The sequence below is a fragment of the Epinephelus moara genome, chromosome 1, assembly GCF_006386435.1.
Source record: "Epinephelus moara isolate mb chromosome 1, YSFRI_EMoa_1.0, whole genome shotgun sequence".
Classification (NCBI taxonomy): Eukaryota; Metazoa; Chordata; class Actinopteri; order Perciformes; family Serranidae; genus Epinephelus; species Epinephelus moara.
Window position 1 is genome coordinate 25352233 of NC_065506.1, and position 21549 is coordinate 25373781.

The 21549-nt window shown below is 39.8% G+C and overlaps 1 protein-coding gene across 1 annotated transcript in view; it reads right to left on the reverse strand.

Moving 5' to 3' along the window:
• Positions 1 to 1803: 1803 nt before the first annotated feature.
• galnt2 (UDP-N-acetyl-alpha-D-galactosamine:polypeptide N-acetylgalactosaminyltransferase 2) overlaps positions 1804 to 21549 on the reverse strand; it is an 89487-nt gene continuing 69741 nt past the window's right edge. The window contains exons 12-16 of the mRNA XM_050053438.1: positions 13855 to 13947; positions 11030 to 11113; positions 8844 to 8970; positions 7248 to 7367; positions 1804 to 6247 (exon numbers count right to left, since the gene is read on the reverse strand). Coding sequence (XP_049909395.1) covers positions 6092 to 6247; positions 7248 to 7367; positions 8844 to 8970; positions 11030 to 11113; positions 13855 to 13947 — 580 coding nt within the window. The 3' untranslated portion in view covers positions 1804 to 6091. The remainder of the gene's footprint in view (positions 6248 to 7247; positions 7368 to 8843; positions 8971 to 11029; positions 11114 to 13854; positions 13948 to 21549) is intronic.

Here is a 21549-nt window from a genome sequence, read left to right on the forward strand (position 1 = left end):
GTACAAATGCAAGACTGACTTGAAGGCCTCTACATTATTGTGCAATAATAACTCAACTGTACAATACATTCTTTTTGCAGTTCTTACCTATTCTACTTTTGCATTTACATTGAGTACACTCATAGTAGGATGCACATATTGGTACATATTTTATATATTTCTATTTCTTACACAATATATCCTCCTTCCTTATATACATATTTATATATTGTAGTACACTGCCCTTTTCAGTTTTTTTCTTGCACACTTCTTATGTCTACTTCTATTTTCTTATAATTTCTCTAGTATAAGACCAACTGTAATGTCTCCCAACTTCCCCTCAGGGATCAACAAAGTATTCTGAATCTCAGAAAGGTCTACGAGGACTTTTATTGTAATTATTCTGCCCAAAATGCTGCCTTTTTGCATAGCAGATGGATGGTTTCACTCAATATAAGACCCAAATGGATGGATGGAAAAAGCTCCTTCTTTAAATATTTAAGTGTCAGAACACATATAAAAACAATGTCCATCCTCGAACAGTGAAGGTTCCTGCAGATAGGTCCAGTCCCACAGCTGCATAAATGTGGAGACTGCAATAGAAAGGTCAGTATACTCTGACTGTTTGTGTTGGTGCTAACTGTATCTGTTGTGAGCTCTTACCATCGACCCCTGAAGCGGACCAAAATATTCGACACCGTTTAGTTTATATATATAAATGCATTTATTTAAGTTAATCATTTCTCCTCATTCAAAGTTGAATTTCTGCAGTATCTATAAAACAGGGGACAGTTAGAAGCGCTGTACAGTCTGACAACAAAACTAGGAACCGCGGCTGAGTACACTGTGTATATATGTACATACTGTACACACACTGATGTAGGTATATACAAAAATATACACTTTTACATGTGTGACCCCTTCGTGCCATGTCACCCACCACTTTCATTCAATAAAGCCACACTCCTATTAGAAAGCACGTCATCATCCCAAATAGTTCATTGATTACCAGTTCACCTTTTATCTCTCATTTCTGGCTGATGAGAAATTTGTCTTATGTGCGCGTTAAACCCCTCTGACGCTCTGACTCACACACACACACACACACACACACACTGTGACTGTCACTCGTTGCGAAAGATGGAGGAGCTTAAGCAGTCCTGAGCTGGATGTCTCAGCAGGGCTTTTCACATATAAGAGAGGGCTCTTCTTCGGTTAATCCTAAGAGGGGATTTGAGGTGGGCTGAAGGGGGAAGACATCCCTCTTGTTAGGACAAATCACGGCATAACTCTGCTCCCTGTTTGAGGGAAAAGCTGAGAGAACACAAAGCTTGACCTTTTGCACCTCCCCTCTTGTTAAACGCCATCAGATAAAGCTGTTGATTGTTTCCCTTCAAAACACAGTGAGTATGAATAAAGTCCTACTGGCTCAGTGGGGAAGACGGTCTTGTGCGGTGACTGGTGTTCAGTAATATGCCCCCCTTTTAATGCTAATAAAGATGCCGGCAAGATTGACAATATTCATCTCTTTGAGGAGATGTTTTGCAGACAATTTTAAGACATCAAATAAGGAAACTATCAACTTTGTAACCCATGTTTGTCACAAGACTGACACCAGATCAGCAGCTAAGAGGCGTCCTCCCCCCAGCGTGCCCTGCAGGTTTAACTAAGACTGGGAAGAAGAATCAGATACACAACATATACTATATGCAAATGTGCAATGATTTCTCTGTTGCGACTCATTCTGCATTTCCAAAGACTTTTACCCCTTCTCATTCTTCCTCACACAGAGAAAACAGGAAGGAAAACTTTGGCACATTGTGCTAAAGATGTAAACATTTAATCATCCAATCAAAATGAGGCGCTGGACTACTTAATTATTACAGTCATTTTCCTCTGTGTATAACATAAAAATAATAAAAAATAAAATAGCAATCTTCTCATCTTCACAAGAATAAGACTGGTTTTAAAAGAAAAGGCTTTGAAGAACATATCTGTAGCAGACAGCATTGCCATGGTCAGGTGTGTGCAGCGTGGTGCTCATGTCTTTTCACTTTGTACTGCCTGGTCAAATCAGCAGTTTATTAACAACAGAAAGAACCAAAGGTAAAAGAAAATGTCCGACCGTGCATCAGAAGGTTACGACCTAGAGTCCCTCTTTCCTGTTCTGGTTCTGTACTTGTTGCTCACAAGAAGTGTGACAATAGAGGGCGCTATACACCACTGAAAACATCATCATGTCATCCTCACTCACACATGGACAAGGGCCAAATGCTTTGAAAATGACGACCTCTTAATTTGACAAACAACATGTAAGCATTGAGACACGTTTATATGTGAGGATTGCCACACGCTCTGATGACAGAAAAAAAAAAAGGCTACAACATTTGTGGATCCACTCCATCACCAGATCAAGACCTCACACACTCTTATCAAACTTATGAAGAAGATGTTAAGTAACAATTAAAAATAATTATCTAAAATGATAGTACCTGCACCCAGTTTATCTGAAGACTTGTGACTTCTCATCAACTTTAAACCCGTCAGGCTCAAAGTTTGATCTACAACTCAACGTGAGGAGAGATGTGTCACGTGCTGTATTCCACCAAAGCCTCTGATGTGACTGCAGATACTGTTTGGGTGCACAATTACAGGAAAATTAACAACTTAAATTCCAATCAGGTATTCAGTTTTACAATTATTGATCTGCAACATTCTTAAGAAATTAAGACACAGCTGAGAATGGTCAAAAATCAAATCACATTTCCAGTACTTAACCGTACATCAACCTGCTGCTTAACATTGAAATCCAACAGAAACCTCAAAGGAATATTTCACCCACAAAATGACCATTTGAAAATCAGTTAGTCATGCTGCGTTACCTTGAATGCATGAAGAAATGTTTGTTTTTCCTCATGTCTCTGCAGAAAATGGTGAACATATTGATTTGGTACGTGTTTCCGGACTAGGTTTGACAGAATACAAACTCTCACACACAACTTAAGCAGTGTAAGTCTCATTTATCCAGTCATGTGCTAAGTACTTCCCAAACACATGCAGTTTCCCTAAAAAAACTATTGTAAAAAACAGTATTGGTGTCTGGCTTTGAAGAGAGCATACATATGTTTCACTTTACACTTTAAATATTAAGGTTGTGGCAAAAATGGATGTGTTTGGGAAGTACTGAGCATAGGGCTAGATAAATGAGACTTGGATTTTACTGCATGATTTGTTTGAGTTTGTAAACAAATGTTTTGGTATAGTTTTTCTGTTGTTAAACGTGGTCCCCAATCAATCAACAACTCTTGCCGCTTTCCGTGGAGGCATGCGAGAAAAAAGTTTTCTTTACGAATTCAAGGTAACACGGCATGACTAACTGATATATATGGTCGCTTGTGGGTGAAGTGTTCCTTTGAATCAGATTTGGGCCCTTGAGTCTAGTCACCATGGCAACAGATAACTTTCCTCACATCTAGGCTCACCCTTGGGGTCTGGCCTCATACCCGCAGGTCCTGTCCATGGCAGCACAATGCAGCGACCTATCAAGTCAAAGGATAGGCTTTTCAGCCAGCTGCAGTTTCAGCTGACCTTCTCAGCTCCTCTCACTCTGCTTACAGTCGCGTGGATGTATAAGACGAAGGCAAACGTCAGGTACAAGGAACAAAATGGCAGAAAACAAAGTGGTGGGACAGAGGATGGAAAAGCATCAGACAACACAGCAATCGTGACCAGCTGTCTTTGTCAGATTTGGTAACACAGTACAAGAAAAACAAAACGCAAAAATCAACATTGACAAGTAATGATATGAATGTGAGCGAGAAAGAGCAATATAAAGAAAGATTTGACACACTTCAGGCTGTGACTTCACTCTAAAATAAACTAGGAGACGAGATGTGATTTTTATAGGCCATTTCTGTTTTACAGTATATCTGTTCAAAGATGTTTAATGCTGTTGCCTTGAAGCTGCCAGGGGATGAGACGCTCCAAATTTAATCAAAACCAATTTCCCCAAACTGTACCATCATTACTCATCAGTGACTAACAGCACAGAGGATCATAGCAGTTAAGATGAACCCACGCTGCACCCAGGAAAGACTCGTGTTGCAGAGATGCACAGCAGGCATCAGGTAATGGACTAGCAAACAGATACATGTACTGTCAATGGCATCAGTAACACTATCAGGTAACAAAAAAAATGCTGTTAGGTGACACTGAAATCTTGTTCTATAGAATAAAGTAGCTTGCCAAAATAAATAAAAAGTGTTCTTATTAGTACTTTGTATCAGCAAAAACTGAGCGGTCCTGCTTGTGCAATCAGAAAAATCTGCTCACCTCCAGCAGAAACAGAGTGAGGACAAACAGTAAAACCTTGTTTATTGCAGTTTCAAAATTCCGAACAGATGGCACATCTAACAGGCACAATGAAGGAGAAAAAAAACACCATGTTGATGGAAACCACTATTGACCGAGTGTAAGTGTGGGAGCTGGTTGGTGAAACATGCAGCTGGAAGGAGCTCTTCAGAACACATGTGCATGCACGTTTTATACAGGAGAACATTTTCTTTCTGCATGACATCTGTTGTCAGACTGGAATAAGCAAGGTTTTACTCTGTCAACAAAAACGAGGGACCTGTGATGTCAAGTCTAAAAACGTGGTGTCTGGTGTTTCCCTCTACTGCTGTGCAGGAGCAGGCAGGTGTGTGTTGAAAGCACAGAAACAAACATCTCAATCATGTTCAGGCTTCTTGTCATAGTGATATTATAAATGTCACTGTTATCCTTTCTCAGCCGACACCTATTATCTCTAGAGAAAAAGCTGCAACGTTAAATCCAGTTAGGGTGTTATTAGTAGACAATAACCTTCCTACAATGGCAATATTAGAAACAGGCAAAGAAAATTATCTGTGCAGGAGAAGAAGATGTATAAACTGAGCCGCTCCACAGGGAGCAGTTAGAGAGCAGCGAGAGTATGTAAAGAAAAACTCTTTTAATCGCTCCTCTGGTATTCCTGAAACATAAAAACATCCATTCGAAATTTGGTTCCTTTTTTTTTTGACAAAAGTAAACAAATAAAACTGTTAAGAGATTTTTTTTTTCTGTGTATTGTTTCTTTAGAGACATGATGGTGTAGAAGTGAAGATGCTGTGGCAGCCAGTGCTACGGCTTGACGACAAACAGTAAATCCTGAGGGGTGGCTTCAAGACACTTCCTGGTTTCAGGAACTGCACTTCCGGCCAAAGCAAACCGGCGTCAGGCCCCATCCAACGCAGAGAGGCTCCTCCCCGAACCCCCTCCCCGAGACATAATCTGTAGGAAAGACTGTGTAGCAATCAGAGCAGAGCACACAGCGTTCTTCTCTCCACTTTGCCTCTCTTTTCTCTGTTGATCCTGTGAACCAATGAGAGTAAACGAGAGGAAAAGCTCAAGGAATCGAGTCCATTTCCTCCCTTCACATCACTCTACACCCAAACCACTACCTGAAGCCTCCGTCTGCCGCTACAGGCTCCAGCTCAGGGTGGTGAAACAAAGACAGAGAGAGCACCGGAGAGGAGAAACACCAACATCCCATTCTTTCAAGAACGAAAAAAGAAAAGCTCCTGCGAAACCTCCATGGAGAGTTAACAGCAAGAAATAAAAAATATTAATAAGAAAATAATAAAATTACAAAGTAAAAAGAGTTCTACCTCACCAGCATTAAAGAAAGTAAAAGAACAAAATTTGCCTCTGGAACCATCAATGAAAAAACACTGAGGTATGTAGTTTGGATGGAAAGCCTCTTCATCGCTTTTATCCTCATCATGATCATCACTGTCACCATCCATCCACCAAATACAGTCAGTTTCCTGTTTACTCATTTATGGTCTACAACCCCCTCCCCTGGTGGGTGTGGCTCTTTGTTTTTATGGGAGGGGTGAGGGCGGGGGAGAGGTGTATAGACGTGACTGGCTGCACCTCTGAGGAGGAGGAGGAGGAGGAGGAGGAGTGAGAGGGATCCATTTACCCATCAAGTTCGTCTTACTCCTTGAGTCTGTTTCCATCTCTTCATCCAGGTCTCAGAGTCTGTTGGTGTGTCTATCCAATATCCAGCTCTTCCCAGGGTCGGTAGCGCCCCCTATGATTGTAGATTGAGGGTGAACTTCCACTGTTGGTTGAGGCTCGGGCTGCAGACCTCTACAGTGAGTCCGCCCATTCTGGCACTGCGGCTGTCCAGACAAAGGTTACTGCCCACGTGACGAAGCTTCGAGTTGGACTCAATCTGCTCCCATTTCTGGTGAGACACAACAAAGCCATGACATAAAACACAAGAAGTATAGAAATGTTACAAATGTGCACAGGTATCTATGGAAGCCCATGTCCTGCAGTGTGATGAAAAAAAAAGTTACTGTTATGACATAATGAGAAACTTTCTTGAATTAATGAGGGTTTTTTTCTCAAAAAATGCCCGTCTCGAAAACCTTACTTAGTATCTCAGAATAATAACAAACGTTCTTAAAATAATGACTTAATATCTCAAATTGAGGAGCTTTCTCAAAACCCTCTCAAAAAATGACCTCATATCTCAAAATATTGTGAAACTTTCTCAAAATAATGACTAAGCATCTCAAAATAATGATACTCAAGATACTCATCTTAAAGTAATGACGGTGTCTCAAAGTAATGACTTACTGTCTTAAAATAATGAGAAACTTTATAAAAAACCATCTCAAAAAAGTGACCTTTGTATCTCAAAATAATGACTCTGTGTCTTAAATAATGATTTAGTATTTCAAAATGAGAAACCTACTTAGAATAATGACTTAGTGTCTTATACAGTAATGACTTAATATTTAAAAATGAGAAACTTTCTCAAAAAATGACCTCTTAAATCAAGATATTGTCAAACTAGTGTCTTGAAATAATGAGAAACCTTATAATAATGACTTAGTATCTCAAAATAATGAGAAACTTTCTTAAAATAATGACTTAGTATCTCAAAATAATGAATTAGTGTCTTCAAATAAAGAATAAGTATCTTAAAATAATGACTTAGTGTCTTGAAATAATGACTTAGTATCTCAAAATAATGAGAAACTTTCTGACTTATTATCGTTTCTCATTATTACTAACTAATTATTTCAAGAACGTTTCTCATTACAATGGTTTACACAATCTTTCCTTCTTTTCCCAAAATTTAAATCAAATTGGTGGAAACAGGCTTCCATATATATTTGCTCTGATTGTGAGAGTACAGGTCTGGCAAACAGTCCAACCCAAGTGGACATCTTTACCTGTCTGCTGTCGTTCTCTCGACAGCCTTGTAGTTTGATGAGGGAGCCGGCCGTTCTGTCCACCACAGTCAGACACAAGTCCATGTGTTTGACTGACTTATCCTTCGTCAATGCCCACTCCTTTACAAGAACAGATAACATGTAAAAACATTAGCATCAACGCACCTCTGCATGCACACATACTGTTAGGGTAAGGGATGTTCTGAGCAAACAGTGATCCAAGTCTTTTCTTTATATGGAGCAGTGTCTAATATCATGTCCTGATCTGAGGTCTTATTTTATAACATAAAGAGTGAGAGCTGAATATTTGTTCAAAGAGAAAAAACTGCATCACAGCTTCTGTTTGTATTTGTCATTCTATTTTTTACTACAAAGAAAATACATAAACTCTTTTCAGCTTTCAAGTTGAACTTTTTCACTTGTCTACGAGACTGAGAGTAACGCTGGCGTTAAATTGGGCTTAAATCAAACAGAGGACGTCTTCATCAGATGTGTTGATCCAGTACGTCTTAGATTAAAAAGAAGACCATTTTTTCCCCCTCTTTACATCAACACATAAAAAGGAATACTGTTGCTCTATTTAAGTTTGTTCCACACTAATTTAACAAACTGCAACAGATAATCGTGGCGGGGTTGAGTGACCTCATTTCAGTATCTGTGTTGTATCACACTCTACAGTATTACTAACACCCACGAGAGGAAATATTAATGTGCATCAAGACGTGCCCCCTCAAAGCACGCTGCCTAAAGAGCCGTTATGTCGTTTACATTTACATAATTAAATAAGAGCGTCAGTTAATTTCAAGCTTGATTTGAGAGCGTTAAATTTGGTTTTAAACATGAAAAAATCTACTCAAGTGGCAAGTTTTGCAATTCTGCAAAATGATGTACAGTCAGTGGTTATTAACTCTATGTGACACCAGTTTCCCCAGTAAAACCACTACACCTGTTGTTCTATTTTAGGAGGGAACTATTTAGGAAAGTGCAGACCTAAACACACTGGTATAAGCTTATGCACACACACACACACGCAATACTCAATGCAATGCAGTACAATTATTTAACTGAAATTTTCTTTTCAGTATCCTAATTTATTCTTACATATGCACATACATATATGTTTTTCATACTTATTTCTACTTTCTTACATCCTTCACATTCAATGTGCTCCAAGATATTTGCACTTTGTCCAAGAATATCGTTGAATTTTTCCATGTAAATATATTCTGTATAGAAGCTGAGGCTTCAGTTTACAAATAATTTCGCAGCAAGATTTGCATATAGACTCTGTGCACTGACTGTAAAAACGTTCACTACATATTCACTTTTTACTTACTACAGGTTAAGGATGATACAAGGATGGCTTTAAGTCTCGTCTGACCTTTGTTTGAAAGTATGTTTTCTCTTTTTAGTAACTGCAGACTCGCTAAAAAAACCAAAAACCTAACATTGTGCAACATTTGACCTTTACCAGCTGAATCCTGCAACATACCCCCTGTGCTCTCATCACCACGAGTGCCACCGCTTGCCACCAAGGTGTCTTTAGAGCAAAGGATTTAACAAGCTGACCTGTATGTGTCGTCGCTGTAACGCTACCTGGTTTCCCCCGGCGTTGTGGCATTCATAGACGCCCACCACCCCATCAGCAAAATGACCCAGGGTGTCCAGACAGTTTCCTCCCTGCTGCAGCGCTCCAAATGCTATGTCCTGGTGGTCTGGGACTCTGAACACACCGAACACACTTCTGTTAAATGTATTGACGTTATTATGACCGCATCAAAGATATTAAAGGTCCTGTGTGTAGGATTTAGAGGAATATATTTACAAAATTGGAATATAATAAGTTTGTTTTCTTAATGTATATAGTGAAAATAGTGAAAATTAGAATTGTTGTGTTTTTGTTACCTTAGAATGAGACATTTCTATCTACATAGGGAGCGGATCTTTGTCTACAGAGATCGCCATGTTGCACTGCCATGTTTCTACAGTAGCCCAGATCGGACACCAAATATCGGCTTTAGGGCCATTCGTGTTTTCGCATTGGCCACTGTAGTTACAAGCCCCTCCACGATGGGAAGTTTCAGAAAACACAGATTTTTTAATGTGAAACTATAGTGTGTTTTTACTAGTTTAAATCCCCAGCTCTGTTTGTTTCGCAGAGGAAGAGACCTCTGTGGATAGCTCAACTCCTGGTAAAAACCTCCTGAACGTCTGGATCAGAAAACAGGTGAGCACACATTAGAAGGTGCAGGACGAGCGATCCATCTGTGATGTGCTGTACAGTGTAGGAGTAACACTGATTTGTAGCTTTATTCAGTGTTTTTACTGCTTTAAATCACATAGTATGTTTGTTTTGGAGAGAAAGAGACCTCTGCAGGTAATTCAGGTCACAGTTAAAACATCCCAAACAATGAACACTGAAGAAATTCTAACCGGGAGAAGTTTCAGTTGTAATCTGCAATCCTCACCACTAGATGCCACTAAATCCCCCGAAATCTTACACACTGGACCTTTAAGGCTTCATTATTCAATAGTAATTAGTAAAAGGTAACATTAAACATGAAAGAAAAGGGTGAGCTAAATAAAAGAACAAAGTTTTTGCACCAGTTTCTTCTGATAATTAGGAAAATATCACCTTATGAGATCTGAAATTATTCAAATTTAGATATCCGTTACATTTAGGGGCTGTACCAAATAGCTTCAAAGCTTTTTTCACAATGTTGACATTTGAATTCTAGATCAACATTCGAAGGCTCTATAAATATCATTAGTATGATACTATTTGTAAAATTAGTTTCCAGTGGTGGCTGCGTGAGATTCTTTGTGGTCATAGTCAAAAAACTATTTGCTCTCCCATTTGCTGTGCACAAAGGGAAGCACGCATCTGTATTAACAGGGCGGTCCAGCAGCAAAATCTAATAGCACCATAAATTACATTTATATAACCACAATAACAAAAATTTAATTTGGCTCTAACACTATTACAGTAAATTACTTCAGTCGTTACACAAAAAAAAAAGGGGTCATTATGCATCTGCATTCACTTGGTGCTCCATCATCACTTTCATACCAACTGTAGGAAACAACTGTAGAAAGATGTTGAAAATTAATTAATTTGAGATGTTCTGATTTATTTTATTGCCATTTCTGTCGCAGCATAATGATGCTATGAGCCTAAGGGTGTGATCATTATTTCATCTATATTTTATGTCTTTATTGGATTAACCTGCTGCCTACATGCATTTATGTTGATGAAAAAAAGTTGATTTAATAAAAGCAGTATGACTCATTGAATCCGATGAATCACTGTGGTCAAATTGAGGATGCTGTTCAAGGTTTTTGTATTATTTTTAGGGTGACTACGTCATAAAATATGACGACAGACTTCCCTCGAAAACCTCAACGGAAGCTCTAAATGTAAAAAAAAATTCGGTACAGCCTTAGTTACATTTCTGCATTATTAATCTCACTCATGTAGGTGACAAATTGCAAACCCTCTAATATTTAATAATGTGCCTGAGTCATAATTGCCAGTACAGGTTAGTCATTAGTGTCACCACAGTCATTAAGCAAGTCTTATTAAAGTATAAAACATTAGATCCCAGCACACAGGAGATCACAGTCATACTGACACGAGCTGAGCTCTCTTACAAACCCAGTCCTTGTAACACTGAAACTGAAACTCAGCTGGGAGGTTTTCCTATATGTCATTTAAGTCTAATAACATACTGTATCATACCATGTACCCTATCATATCACATAAAACGCTTTAATTTTCTTACCGCAGTTCAGGGTAGACATTCTCCAGGTACCATTTGAATGGCTTACATCCTAATCTCTTCTTCATCTCCAAACGACTCTGGATGCTGAGACAGAGCGACAGAGACAGTGAGAGAATTAAAGGGTGGATCACTTGTGGTTCCGTAAACGTTTCCCAACACTGATTAAATTATAGGCATTCTGGGAGGGCAGATAGTAGAGGCCGAGGGCAGGTTTAAGGCTGCACGGTCTGGGGAAAATAACTGTTTAGGCTGGCACTGGAGGGAGATGCTATGAACTGTTCCCACAAGGTCACATAATGAGCATTTTTATCTTTGCCCAGCTTCTATGTAAGGATGTGAGAGCCTTTACTGTTGTGGAGCCTACTGGAAGTGTGAATAGTCATAAAGCAGGTAACAGAAAACACACACACAAAATACAAGGATCCAAGAACAGAACCTTTTACAGTTTAAACAATGATGATGCACGGGCTGGATGTAAACAGAAGTGTGGCCGAGTATAGCAGCTTGTCAAGCTATACAGGGCATTAACCACCAAAGATCGCAAATGCTACCTTAACAAACTGACTTTGATAAATGGTGACTGACTTCCAGATCGCTGTAGATTTGAAATAGATAAAAGGAAAAGTGACAGATAATAGAGAATCTAATCGTGCATGGACAGAATTGTTTGCTTTCATCCCAAATGCTGCAAAATTAAAGTTCCAAATAATTATGAATAGCTCATTGCAAAGCTGCCACTTTGTGGTAAAACATATAAATGAATGCTAATGTAGATTTAATAAGCTGTGTTACCATCATTGTAAGATTTAAATTTGTTTGGTGGCTCCAGACAGATTTTTTAAAAATTAAAAATGGCTCTTTTAGTAGTAAAGGTTGCTGACCTCTGTTCTAGCTGATTACAATTACGTCAAATATAACGACTGACTCAGAGTTTTGTGTCTTGAAATCAGAAATCCTCCTTATCCAAAGACAAGCCCCGCTAGATCAGTGGTTCCCAGCTGGTCCAGCAACAGTGTCCAGATTTCAGATTTCTCCTTGGTCATTAGTTCAAGGTCCACACAGTTTAACATATTCAGAGTATACTTGCGTTTGGCCATGTCGTCGAGCTAGTTTGCTGTCTCTGTCAAGTAGCTGTTCATCAGTGACTAACTCTACAGCAGGAAACGGACAGAAATTCACTGTACTTTAAAAATAAAGTGTGTTTTTTTACAAACCCGACACATTTGCAAGTCACTTGTGGTCCATTCAAAATTTTGGACCACGACCCACTAGTTGGGAACCACTGCACTAGACCACTATGAGGTTTGTGTTAAACAAACCAGAAGACTATGTCCTATCAAGGAATTGTATCTAAATAGCAGGGTGCTGTTGGCTTGCTAGCTCAGATAGTTCAAAGCTCTGTAATATAGTTGTCATGCAAACATGAATTCTGCTTCTGTAATTTACCATGAGAACTTTTGATCGTATCCTCAGTCCAGTGGCAGTCAACACAGCTTGCAGCCAAACACGCCGCCAGAGATTCGGTTTAACAAGTGTCCATGTTAACTGGTACATTTGAGCCGAATGTTTAATGGTTGTTGTAGATTATAAACACAGATGAGTGTGTATTTCTTGGCCAAAAAGAGACTGGTCTCTGCCACATTCTTCTTGACTGTGCTTGATTGTAGGGATGTATTATATATGAGTGCACCCTCCCAGTGTTTGCATGCTCTAGACTCTGTGTACCATGTTGCATCGAGATTTATTACCAACTATAGGCCACTACCTCATGCCTTTAAAATTTCGTAGACTTTTTCATTGGTATTCTCTTGTGTACAAAGCTATTCTTGGCCTACTTCCAACATAACTACGTGTGTACATTAAGCGAAAAATTGAAAATGGCTATGCTCTCCGTTCTCAGGACATGTGTTTACTGTCTGCACCAAGGGTACGTACAGAGTTTGGCAAGCAAGCATTTATGTATGCAGCTCCTTATATGTGGAATCTTCTGCAGAAGGACTAAAAGTTGCACTCTTTGGTTTCTGTTCTATGTTGTGTGTCTGTAACTTATGTTGCTGCCTGTCTTCGCCAGGACACTCTGGAAAAAGATTCTTAATCTGAAGAGGTTTTTTTAGTTAAATAAAGGTTGAATAAAATGAATTAAAAAAAATCAAATTGAAGGCTTTTACGAGGACAAATACATGTTTTGCTGTCACTGTGAACAACCACAACACACTCAGCTGAGTCACCAGTTAACATGATCCCTCTTTAAAGCGAAACACCTGTTGCTCTGAAACAGTCGTGATCCTGTTGAGATTCTGTAGAGCTTCAGTCCGCTGTTGGAATATCGATTCTGACAACAGAACACGCAACTCCCAGACATTGTGGTGCTGGTAACAGTCTTAATTAAATGTTTAAAGCTCGCTAACTCGTCTGGATTGCTGAGGCAAAATACCACTTTCGTTGCCAACATGCGCACGCATACTTTTGATGCATGCTATACTAGTAAGGCTTCTGTATGGCCTATCCATCGCTCCTCTTTACCAATGCCTTCTGTGTCCATCGTGTTCTCTTGCTTTGGCATCTGCTGTCATAATTTAACACTAATCCCTTCAGCCTGTCAAATAATACAGCAGTCAGTCTTTTGACTTTCTGCCCTCTTTTAAGCCAAATTAACTGCCTCATTTCACTTCAATAAAAGGGTTAACTGACTTATTTTACAGCTGACATGCTGCTAATTGACAATCCAATTAATATGCCCATACACGTGGCTGGCTTTGTAATTTTATGATCCAGCTACATTATTCTGTCTGACTCCTGCAGGGCTCATACTTCATGGTACTTACTTTCCGTAGGGGACGTTTCTCGCTGAGGGGACAGCAGCGTAGTAGAAGTTTTTATACTCATCCATCCACACCTCAGCTGCTCTCCTTGTGTTCCTGAGAGAGAGGTGAGAGAAGGAAAATGAGGCAAGGGTGTCGAACAGGGAGGAAATGGGGAGAGGTGTGACCGAAGACGGGCAAGAGGAGACCAAGAGCAGGTGAGAGCATTAAGGACGGAGGAGGAAATGAAAAACAGAGTGTCAGAAGTAGAAAGTGAGACATCTCTAAATTGGACATGTGTGTGTGTGTGTGTGTGTGTGTGTGTGCTCCCCCTCTCACTTTCATACATCTCCACAGACATAAGAGAGCACAGTGCCACTGGCTAAACGGAAATGTGAGTGTGTTTTTATTTTTCCAGTTACTGCTTCACTGGTCAGTGTGTGTCTGTGTGTTGACATGATGTCCAATGACATTTTGTCAAATCTCCATTTTTTCGATGCTGTATCACAGTACCGCCAGACCCTGTGTCAGCTGGAGTCAAAGTAAAACGCAACTTGATCATATATTCTTTATAAAACAGGGGCTCGCAGTCTGACACTGAGATGAGACGAGGCTGGATCACTTTGATGCTGAAGAAAACTCCATGAAACGTGAAGATTCTCAGGCAACTTCTGGAGTTACTAGGAGCTTCTTTATTTTATATTCAGGATGGGATGTGCTGAATATAAAAATATGTGCATGTTAAGCCTTTAATTAAAAAACTGTTATTTTCTTTTTCATTCTTTTGCTGTGATTTTAGAATTTTGTAATTTATGCACTTCCTTTGTTTGTCTCCTGCACAGAGAAACAGGTTGGAGAAAAGGTTGTTGCATCAATGCTCAAAAAACCACAGAGACATAATTGGTATGTATGTGTTTGTTTGACAATAGCACAAACAATGATCTACGACCTACTGCAAGTTAAGTACTTATGTAGCGCGCAGCCGCGGTGTTACACAAGCAGCAGGAACGATCCTCATAGATTCACTCATTCATGTGGTTTAATTTGTGAGACAGCACTGTGTTCCATTAGATTTCATTCACGTAATGTGTTAATGTGTGGCAGATCTCCGAGTTGATTATTTATAAGATGTTGTTTATTTGTTTGCCGGCTTATTGGCTTGATAGCGTCAATGATATTTCAGAGGTTATGTGTGAATGAAATGATTTTAAGTCATGATTTGGGTTTATTTATGGAAGTATTTGATTAAGATTTGATTACTTTTAATAACTTACAGTATCTGTTTGAAGACAGGGTCACCTCTAAAGCTCGGTCGATTGTCTCAGACTCTCAACATCCCCTCTATGTTGAGTGTCAGATGCTTCCATCAAGGTGGAGGTTTTGCCTCCCTAAATGTAGCACTAAGCCTTACAAATCATCCTTTGTCCTGTCAGCTATCCCTTTTCTTAACCAGCGGTGACCACTAATTGTCCATGATTTATCCCTGACAGTGTGTGTTATATATTATACTGTCTGTTTTGTTTTATTTATGACAACTGTCTATATCCCAAATTGCCCCCGTTCCTTTATCTGTCTGAGTAAGAAAGTGCGATAGTTTATATAAGCCAGACTGTTAGGAAACACATACATTAAGGCACACTATCACTTGCATGCAGACCACATGGAACCACACAAGTTTTGAAGTTGCCTGCAGGGTGCCACAGGAGTATCATTTGAAGCAGGTCAAATGAGGCATGTCAATTATTGCCTCTGGGCATCAGTATTTGATCAAGATTCTCCTCGCTGCCAGAAAGAAGACTATCACAGAGAACTAGTTCAAGATTGTTGCACCAGATTATAAATGATGGCTGACCATTACAGATGATATCCTGGTGACGGAGAATCTCACACTAAAATTAAAGGAAGATTTTTTTTGCAAAAGGCTGAGGGAAACAGTTAATATGTAAATTAAGGAAAGGCATAAAGAGTAATGTTGTCTAAAAAGACTGCAGACTTGTTCCTCCCTTTAGGCTTTGTTCAACCTTTTTTGTATTTTCTTTCCTTTTCACCTTCTATAATTACACTCTAAAAAGAAAGCAATAAAGATAAAGTAAAAAAAAGAAATGTATGCAAATTTGCTGCAGCTGCACTATTTTATATGCTGTACCTGAGGTCTGTCTCATGAAGTAGGATTACTGAGTTGGCATAACTGAGTAAAAACCAGAACAGACATTCAGTCTATATGTTCCACATTTGGAGAGAGAATATTCACTTTTGGTTTCACCCTGCAGTCATTGAGCTAAATGCATTAGAGCTGAAATGGCTTGTTTCAACTGATCAACACTAAATGTTCATCAGCAGCCATTTGGATAATTGTTTCAGTCGTTCTTATGTTGCTGTTTTTAAGCAAAATCACCAAACATTCCCTCCTTCCAGCTTCTTCTTTTGTCTTTAGTGATAATAAACTGAACGTCTTTGGGTTTTGGACTGTCAGTCGAACAAAACAAGCAATACGGAGACATCGCCTTGTGACAGGCATTTCCTACGAGGCTTCACAATTTTCTTTTAAGACCAAATGATTAATCAAGATTAATCAACGGTAAATACAACTGTTAGTTGCAGCTCTAAACTTTATTAATTGTGCACCATGAGACAGCTGACTGTCACAAAACATCTGAAGAAACTGTGACAGCAAAAATTGTCAGACTGACTTATGACAGCTATGTTCCCTTCCAGACGGGTACAGAACTTGTATCTGTGAATCTTAAAAGTGGCACCGTGGTGACTCAGGTTTAGAGAAGCTGCCTTCTTTGCTTTTGTCTGGGAAACTGGACAAATATCTGACTACAGTATATTCTATATGTTAATTCTCACAAACAAGCCAGCAAGGCTGGTGCTCAGACAGGATGGAGTGATGCATTAACACAGTGAACTTCTGCTACAGTGAATGTCACAAACACTGTTTTGCCTGCATGAGTCTTCTGCTATGTCCAAATGCATCTACTGGACTAAAAGCTCCCAAAACCATCAACACTGGCAACTGAAGATCAGTGAACTTCAACTTCTTGTGGTGGAGGTGACACCAGACAGTGTTTCAGTATTTTTCACTACAGCTATTTTCAACATGCAGCTATATTTGTCTTCTGCAGAAATCTTTCATCCTGATCCACCTGCACCCCAGCTACATACTGCAGACAGCGCACTCTGGGAGAACTTCATTTGGGGTCTTCATATTGATTCTAAGTTGGTACTGTCTCCACATGTCGAGTATATGCAATGTGGACCCTGTTTACACTTGGTTTTAAAATGGCCCTTGGGCAATCTCAAGCGGACAGCGCTAAATCCGACCTCCTAGCATTGTGATCTGATCATTCAAACCACTTGCCAAGTTGGTCTACGACACACTTGACCACCAATCTTTTGTTGTGTAGCGCTAATGCATCCCGATGCTTCCCCCACCAGGACATAACAGGAAATACTTCATCAGTGCAGGATGTGGTTATTGTTTTGCTGACAGTGTGCCAACGCTCGAGGTCATTGCAAGTCACAAATGACTTAGTCCTGCCAAACGGTTGGAACAGATGGTACATGTATAATGGGTGTTAACATTTAGTACTTTTTTTTTTAGGCAGCCGGGGTGAAACAAATCTGGCACTTGTCTGGCAACAGACTGATGTAATAACTGTGCGCTGGGCCCTTTGACCTTCTAGTAGAAGTGATTGTAGGCAGTAACGAAATCTAAGCAACAGCTGGACACCTCAGAGACATCTGATGGACACAGGTGTGAACGGCAATGTGTCTCGGCTGTCCACTTCTGTTCAAATCACTGAAACGCATTTTAAAACCAAGTGTAAACAGGGTCTTGGATATTTGGGAAATGCTACTCTCAGAGCAATTATAAAGCCGTCCAAACAGACAAAACAGTTGCTGTCTCGTCGCTCCCCAGGGTCACCGCCAGCAGACACAGGGAGGGTGTCTGGGGTTTTATTTAAGACTGAAGGGCAGCACAATGAACTGAAGCAGCCTCAAAGCACAGACGAAGCCGTTCTGCATGGGGAGTATCCATTCATGAGGCTGATACACGAGAACATCACTGCAGCCATCGATAATTAAACTATATTTTTAAAATGTCAGACAGGGTTACGCAACTACTTTTGGAACTGCAGAATAGTGGTTGTCATGGAGTCTAATTTCTCCATCCCTGATATGTAATTTCCTTGAGCTAACTTTGGTATGTATGCTGAGAGGAAGGTGAACATTTGTCTCGCTCATCTGATCAACATGTAAATGAGCCCGGAACTTGTCATGTTTTGTGCGCACTTCCCATTTAAAATGTCAATATTAAATATTTACTTGTTTATCAGTTTCACTGTGTATGATCTGATAATGCCTCTTGTGAGGGTTAATTTGATTAATATTTTTGTCAAAGTATAATTAAGTGCCATTTAGCTCCAAATGAGGGGAGACTGATGCCACTTGGGCCAAAGTGGCACTAATTCCAGAAATCCTCCCTGACTGGCCACAGATAGCAGGTGACAGGGTATGAAAGGTTTTTTCAAGACAGCAAACATGTTGGTCTGTTTTTTACTCACCAGGTGGATGGAGGAGGGCCAGTGTATTGTGTACTGTGATTATTTTTCCTACTAATTTAGTTGCTTCCTGTGTTCGGGGGGAGCGAACATGTGGCCATCTTGTTAAGCTGGAGCCTATCCCTGCTGACATTGGGCAAGAGACGAGGTACACCCTGGAAAAGACTATCACAACACATAGAGACAGACAACCATTGACGCTCACATTCACACCTACAGCCAATCTAAAGTCACCAATTAACCTGCATGTCTTTGGACTGTGGGAGGAAGCCGTAGTAATTTTATTATTGTTATTATTATTATTATTAATATTATTATTATTATTATTGTTATTGTTATTTATTGCCGTCTCTTGTATTTTTGTACTTGCATGCCTAGTTATTTAATTTTTTTAAGTTTAATTTTGAACACTGGAATTTCTCAATTATGGGATCAATAAAGGTGTATCTTATCTTATCTTATCTTATCTTAGTATCCGGAGAAAACCGACACTGACACAGGGAGAACATGCAAACTCCACACAGAGGAACTCCTCCACCCTATGGTTCAAAGCAGGAACTTCTTGATGTAAGGCGACAGTGCTAACCACTGCACAACAGAACAACTGTACCCAAAACTACAGTTAAATCATTCCACAACCAGAAACCATGGGTTAACAGAACTACCCTGCAGCCAACACCTTAAGAAGAGCTGAAAAAGGACTGAATTGCAGTGCACAAGCTGAAGGAGCTGACACAATCACATTTCACCGGAGTTGTACCTGTTACGATTTCATGTGACAAATTAATGAGTCAATGATTGATGATCTTAAACCTCCTGGTCGGTGATCGCGATCAAGAAACATTTAGTCATTTTCATCTGCAGCTAACATCACAAGTATCACTCAGTATCTCTGAGTGGCCATTTCAGAATTCAACTTAAGATAGGGATGAGCTCATTCTGAAGGCACGCCACACTGTTGGTCTATTACGCCCTTCATTTCTTGTTTTTTTTCTCCATAGTGCTGCACATCACTGGGAGGACCAGAGAAACCACAACCACTTCAAATTCCCTGTTATCTATTTGTTGCAGTTGTTAATCAGGGCTGTGAGGGTTTGTTGGGCTCGTTTCCAGGGCCTGTTACTTGTGGTTGGCGACAGTTTCAAAGCAGAGATCCATATCTTTCCGTGTATCCTGTTTCTCATTCTTGATCTCCGCTGATTATGTTGTCACATTTATCAGAGCTCTAAAGGGAAGCACATGCAAAAACAGATCTTCTATATTTAAGAAGCGCATTCTTTCTAAATCTGAAGCCAATTTTCCCTGTGATTACTTTTTATTGTTTTTTAATTGCTGGTGCTTGGTTTTAATTATGCCTCACTGGTTTAATTCTCAAAGCTGTAGTAAAATGCAATAATGTATGTTTCAGTGTTTACAACAGCGCTTGATAAAAGAGGCAAGGGTATCAAACAATGTTAGTATTAAGTCTGAAGAGTATTGTATGGGGGGAGAAGTAGTCAACCCAAACGAAAAAGAAAATAATACCCCCCAAAAAACTGGATCTTTTGCAATTGTATCACATGATTTTCCTCAGCAGATGAGGACTGCCCAATAGGCATGTTCAGATTTAGGGACAGTTTCAAATTTTGGGAAATTCATTTAATTGCTTCAATGTGGACAAGAGGAGCTGGGGACCAAACCACCAACCCTGAGATTAGTAGACATTCATTAATAATACGGTTAAATCATGACTTAAGAGTCCTCCTCCACTCAATAATGTGTTTTTCTTCTGTTTATGTCCCCGAAAATGTCTGAGCTTGACTATACGGACTTGTGTCTGTGCAAAGTTTGCCACTAGAGAGGTGTTTTCACATTCCTCTACTGAAGGGGGTGACGTCTGTACACGTTGGATTAGGTACGTCACTAACATGAAAGCTAATTACTGTCTAATACAGGAAACACGTATTGAAGGGAGAACAGACTTCAACACAATACCAACAAAGAAATCTGAAAACCCCAGCACAGTGTCAGTACAGAGAGCAGAGTTAGCATTAGCATAGTCACAGTTTTAACAGCAAACATTCCGGTGTGTGCAGTTTGTTGTCGTAAACCTAGAGCTTTCTTCTGCTATCTACGATAAACCCCATCGTAGCAGATATTATTGTCTGTTTCACAACCACTAACGCAGTGTCAGCCACTGCCAGTTAGCCTTTAAGCTAATAAACAACATAAACAAATAAAAGATGCTGACTACATTTATTAATCTGATACATCTGGTAGTCGCTGATTTTGGTGCACAACAGACTCCTCATCTGTATCTGACTGAAGCTCAAACATGTTTGGCTGAATCTCTCTAATGTTTCCTCTCATGCTAACGCTAGTCATCTTGATGTGCCAACCTTGTGCAAGCAGCAGTAATGGGTGCAGCAGAAGCCAGATCCCGAATTTCTCAAGGAGGGAGAAAGAGCAGATCTGCTTGCAGTGCCTTTTCAGTTGTTTTAAATATTATGTGGAATCATGTTGAACAAAATAACAGTATACTTTAAAACATGTCTGAAGGAGGACTTCAATGGCTCATAAAGAGAGGCACAAGATATCCAGTATAGATTAAACAAGTGGCAGCAGTGTGACGTGTGTGTATGGATAATATTGTTCTTCAGTAAATCGATGAATGAGCGTGATGGGAGGAGCTTGGATGGTTAATAAGTGTTCAACCCTCTTGTGTCTGTGTGTATGTGTGTGTGTGTGAGTGTGAGTGTGTGTGTGTGTGTGGCAACCCAGTCTCACTCCCCACTCTTCAAATACCGACGCGTGGTCAGTGGCCCTCAGCATCAGACCTGACGTACCAAGGCACCTGCCATAGTATAAAAAGCAAGAAAGTCTGCATAGGGCGAGGAAAAGGGGAAGCTGATGGGTCAAACAAACTCTGGACTTTCACCCAGGAGTCTGTTATTCATGTCCTGTGTGCAACCAAAAGTCAATCAAGTTATTTTATTAACATAGTGTGCTGGTATGTGTACTGTAGCACACAGTGCTGATTACATATGATGTTACATTACGTTAGTAGAAAATGTACCTATTTTAAGTCAAACCACAATTTTTTTTTTAAAACTTAACCACTTTTTGCTGCTTAAACCTTATAACGCAGTGTTTTACCAACATTCTAAGTTTA